Source organism: Tympanuchus pallidicinctus, unplaced genomic scaffold, assembly GCF_026119805.1.
Source record: "Tympanuchus pallidicinctus isolate F22 unplaced genomic scaffold, pur_lepc_1.0 scaffold50, whole genome shotgun sequence".
In the NCBI taxonomy this organism is placed as follows: Eukaryota; Metazoa; Chordata; class Aves; order Galliformes; family Phasianidae; genus Tympanuchus; species Tympanuchus pallidicinctus.
In genome coordinates this window covers 8,478-12,568 of record NW_026294770.1, presented here as the reverse complement: position 1 = coordinate 12,568, position 4,091 = coordinate 8,478, and the positions used below count along the sequence as shown (strand labels likewise).

The window sequence follows — 4,091 nt, the reverse complement described above, 5'->3', positions numbered from 1 at the left end:
CAGAGACTTACAGTAGTGATTATTTTCTGACAAGCGCCTCTTGAATGCCAAGCATCCTAGCTAATGATATGGACAGTGTGCTGGCTTCCTGCGCAGCACTGCTGTGTTTCCAGCTTTGTGTAATTTCCATGCCACGCTGAAGGCATCTTTTGAGAGTAATGAGGGGAGGCCCAAGCATTTCCACACCACAGACACCAGGGTGGGAAACAGAGTGAATTCATGTGCTACAAGAGTCCAGCAAGTGGAAATGACGTCAGCCCGGGTCACTCCTCTGGGGCCTTTCTTAGGGGCCTTTCTTGCAGGAGGTGTACCATCTCCGGAGTGGGACCCGATTCCACTTGACACAAGTTTCTGGAAAATTCTGCCCTCCTGGTTTGTCTCCTCGTATTTTGCCATCCCGTCCGGTGCTGTCCCATCCTCTCCTGCACCATCTTGCTGCCCTCTGACCTTCTGCCTTTGCCTTGCAGGCACGTTGCAGGCAGGCAGCTGCTTTCTTCTCTGCTCGAGGAGTTTTGCAGCCACTCTGCAGCTAAGCTCACTCATGGCTGTAACCCAGCATGTGCTGCAGGTTGGGAAGAGCACAGACAGAACCCCGCTCATGCAGATTTGCCGTGCAGTCACACTGCGATCTACTTTTGTTTAGAAATCAAGCATAAAGGGCAGGAGACCAGCATGGACGAGCATGGCACTCACGGAGAAACTCCAGGGGAGGAAAAGTTGTCTTTACAATGTGCATCATGAGCCTGGTCACTTGGGAGGGAAATACTCAGACTGGTGTCTGAGTCTGTAAGGATGCAAGAAGGAAGGCTAAGGCCCAGAGAGAATTACATTTGGTGAGAGAGATCAAGGATAACGTGAAAGTCTTCTTTAAGTATGTCACGGGGACAAGCAAGACAAGAGAAAGTGTGGATCCCCTGCTTAATGTGGTGAGTGCCCTGGCCTTGTGGATGCCATGCCCAAGTAGTTGGAAGGAAAGAAGTTGATTGGAAGCAGTGAACACGGATTCACCAAAGGAGAAATCATGCTTGAGCAACCTCACAGGATTTTGTGATATCATCACCCACTGGGTGGATGAGGGGACAGCAGTGAACGATGTGTACCTTGACCCCAGCAAGGCAACAAACAGGTACTGTAGCATTGGACATTGCTACATGTTCAGCTCATCTGAAGATGATCTCTCGAGGTCCCTTCCAGTCCCTGCAAATCTGTGATTCTGTGATCCTGCTGGCTTCTGCTGGGCTTCTGCATGAACTCCCTCAGCCCTGATGCCTTGGATCAAGACCTACAGAGTGAGACATGGGAATAATCCTCTTAGTCCTGTGTGATTCTTCTTGAAATCAGCGGTTCCCCCACCTGGGAGGGTATATGATTTACCTGCTGTCTGTATGGCTCCCGTCATTTTTTTCTTATTAAAATAGCCCTCCTGTTGCAGCCTTTGCTCTTGAGACATTTTGAGGTCTGGAGAGGACTCTGCGCAACTTGGTGCCCCATTCCGTGATGAGTGAGACAAAAAGCAAGGAGACAAAACACAGCAGCAGAATTGGCCACACAGAGAAGGGGTCAAGACTCCACACTCACGAGCTGGTACAGCTCTTGCCAGAAGGGCCCCTAAGAAACCTTAAGGAGTGACCTAGGCTGACATCATCTGCCTTGGCTGGACTCTGGTAGCACACAAAATGAGTCTGTTGCTCTCACTGGTGTTTGTGGTGCGGAAATGCTTGGGCTTCCCTTCCTGCCTCCCAGAAGATGCCTTCAGTCAGGAAGTGACATGGCGTAAAGCCAGAAATGAAACCGAACTGCTCAGGAAGCCAGCAGACCACCCATATCATTATCTGGGATGATTTGCATTCTGGGCAAGAAAAGCGTGTCAGCAAATAATCACCACTATAAGCAGTGCCTCTGGATATAGGTCATCTTAGGTCCGGTATAAAAGGGAGCCCAGCTCCTTGCTTTCTCATCCACCGTTCTTACCATCTTCTCCTTGGGAACCAGGTGAGTGTGAAGCTCCTCTCTGTCCTTCCGGCTCAACTAAAGGAGGTCTCAGCACAGTGAGTGTCTGAGAAGTGATCACCTTTGTGTCATGCCAAACGGTGGGACTTGTCACGGGGAAGAGAAGTGCAGATTTGTCCTGGACTCCGAGCCCGTGTGTAGGTAGCGTGGGGGCTCAAATTTGGGAACTAGCTGGATAGGCACGGGAGGGTATTTTGGGCCAGCAGCTAGCTGGATATTTGGAGTCCAAGAATCCTTTGACTTCGTCTTTGCATCCTTCAGCTGCCAAGAGTGTACGTGCTTTGATTTAGTTGTGGCCTGTTGGACCTCTGTTCCTCATGTATCCCCGTGTTCTGCTTCCTTCCTACTCTCACTCCCAACAGGTGCACCAGCAGTCCCAAGTCATGTCCTGCTGCGACCCATGTGTGCCATGCCGGCCCTGCGGCCCGACCCCTCTGGCCAGCAGCTGCAATGAGCCCTGTGTCAGGCAGTGCCAGAACTCCACCATCGTCATTGAGCCCTCTCCCGTGGTGGTGACCCTGCCCGGACCCATCCTCAGCTCCTTCCCGCAGAACACCGCCGTGGGCTCCTCCACCTCCGCTGCTGTTGGCAGCATCCTCAGCTGTCAGGGCGTGCCCATCACCTCGGGGGGCTTTGACCTCTCCTGCATTTCTAACCGCTACTGTGGCAGAAGGTGCAACTGAAGCAGTGCTGGGCACTGCTCCCAGTCAAGGTCCCCGTGGAAATCACAGCATGCCACTGGACAGGAGAACAAATGTGGTGCTGCTCTCTCTGCCCTGCAACACACACAGGACGGGGCCTGCTGGACTTCCCTGACCACATAGAGAAAGTCTACCCGTATTCTCTTTTGCTCTCTCTTCCTATCTAGTATCTCGCTTGTCTGTTTGCCTCAGACATCTCTGTCTGTACCCTGAAAACCAGCCTAAAGAGACCTGACGCCTCTCTTCATTTCTCGGCCAGTATGTGTGGGCCTGGTGGCAACGCTGTCGTAGCACTGGGCAACAGGTTCATGCCCGTTGCTGCTGCTCCCCACACTTGCTGCCTGCGCTTGCAGTGACATCGTTTCCCTCCTCTGACTCATTAAACACTTGCTGCATCCTCTTCTGTGTCGTGCAGAGTTTCTGTTCTTGTCGTTTGCGCACAGATGTCCAAAGGAGAAAGCCACGGCTTGAGTGGGAATCACCGGTGGGAGGTTCCATCATTCTTCTAGATCTGGGCGGCCTGTCAGCGCACACTGCTGCAATTTCATCTTTCAGGCACCCTCTGTTGAAGCAGAGGAAGTCATCCGCGATTCCTATTTAGCCAATGGCTGTTAGCCGTTGCCTGGCTGTGTCTCTGCTTAGACCTATCCCTTAGAGCCTGGAGCACCTCACGGGACCGGGCTTCTTGACCAATGAGAGCCGGTGTCCGGCCTGGCCTTCTGTTGGCCTCCTGGCTTGGTGCGCTGTAGCCCCTGTGTGGAGCCTTCAGCCAGGCCCCTCTTGGGCCTGGCCCTGGCCTGGGTGCCGGCTCCTGCTCTCACCCTGGCACCAAAACCTTCTACGTGTAAATAACCCACGTGCTGCTTGCTTCAGGGCAGTGTCCTGTAGCTGCTTCTGGGCTGGCGTCACCTGCATTCAAAACCGAGATCTGTTGTGATGCGTCTACAGAACCACATTTTCCCAGTTCCTCCTTCTCTTGATTATGTCAAAATCCTCCTAGTGAAGAAGTTAAGTTATTGATGTCGCCTCTCCTATTCCCTGTCTGCATCCCATGTTAATGGAGGTATTCTGGGAGGCTGTCCTTAGGGACACAGGAACTGAGCAGAGCAGGCAGTCCTTTCAGGACACCTTTCTGAGAGCAGAAGAGCTCTCCCTCCCAAAGGGACAGAAATGATGCAGGGAAGGACGGACACCAGTATGAGCAGCTGAGCAAGGACTGGATGGTCAAACTGGGGATACTGAGGAAAGGTATAGCCAGTGGAAGCTGGGATGAGTGGCCTAGGAAGTCTGCAGGCCTGCTGTCCAGATGTGCAGAGATGCAATCATGACTGCCGGGGCTCAGGTGGAGGTGAACTTGTTGAGAGGTGTGATAACTAAAAC

General features: G+C 52.7%; 1 protein-coding gene across 1 annotated transcript; it reads left to right on the top strand.

Moving 5' to 3' along the window:
• Positions 1–1,676: 1,676 nt before the first annotated feature.
• LOC128091744 (feather keratin Cos1-1/Cos1-3/Cos2-1-like) lies at positions 1,677–2,693 on the top strand. The gene is made up of 3 exons (XM_052705002.1): positions 1,677–1,773; positions 1,895–1,992; positions 2,373–2,693. The coding sequence occupies exons 1-3, from the start codon at positions 1,677–1,679 to the stop codon at positions 2,691–2,693; spliced, it is 516 nt and encodes a 171-aa protein (XP_052560962.1).
• Positions 2,694–4,091: the final 1,398 nt, after the last annotated feature.

What these genes read in the sequence shown, in the direction of transcription:
- LOC128091744 (XM_052705002.1), top strand. Translation starts at nt 1,677, where the DNA reads ATGAGTCTGTTGCTCTCACTGGTGTTTGTGGTGCGGAAATGCTTGGGC. An exon ending in CAGTCAGGAAGTGACATGGC is followed by an intron (nt 1,774 to 1,894) that starts GTAAAGCCAGAA and finishes CACTATAAGCAG; the next exon opens with TGCCTCTGGATATAGGTCAT. An exon ending in ATCTTCTCCTTGGGAACCAG is followed by an intron (nt 1,993 to 2,372) that starts GTGAGTGTGAAG and finishes CACTCCCAACAG; the next exon opens with GTGCACCAGCAGTCCCAAGT.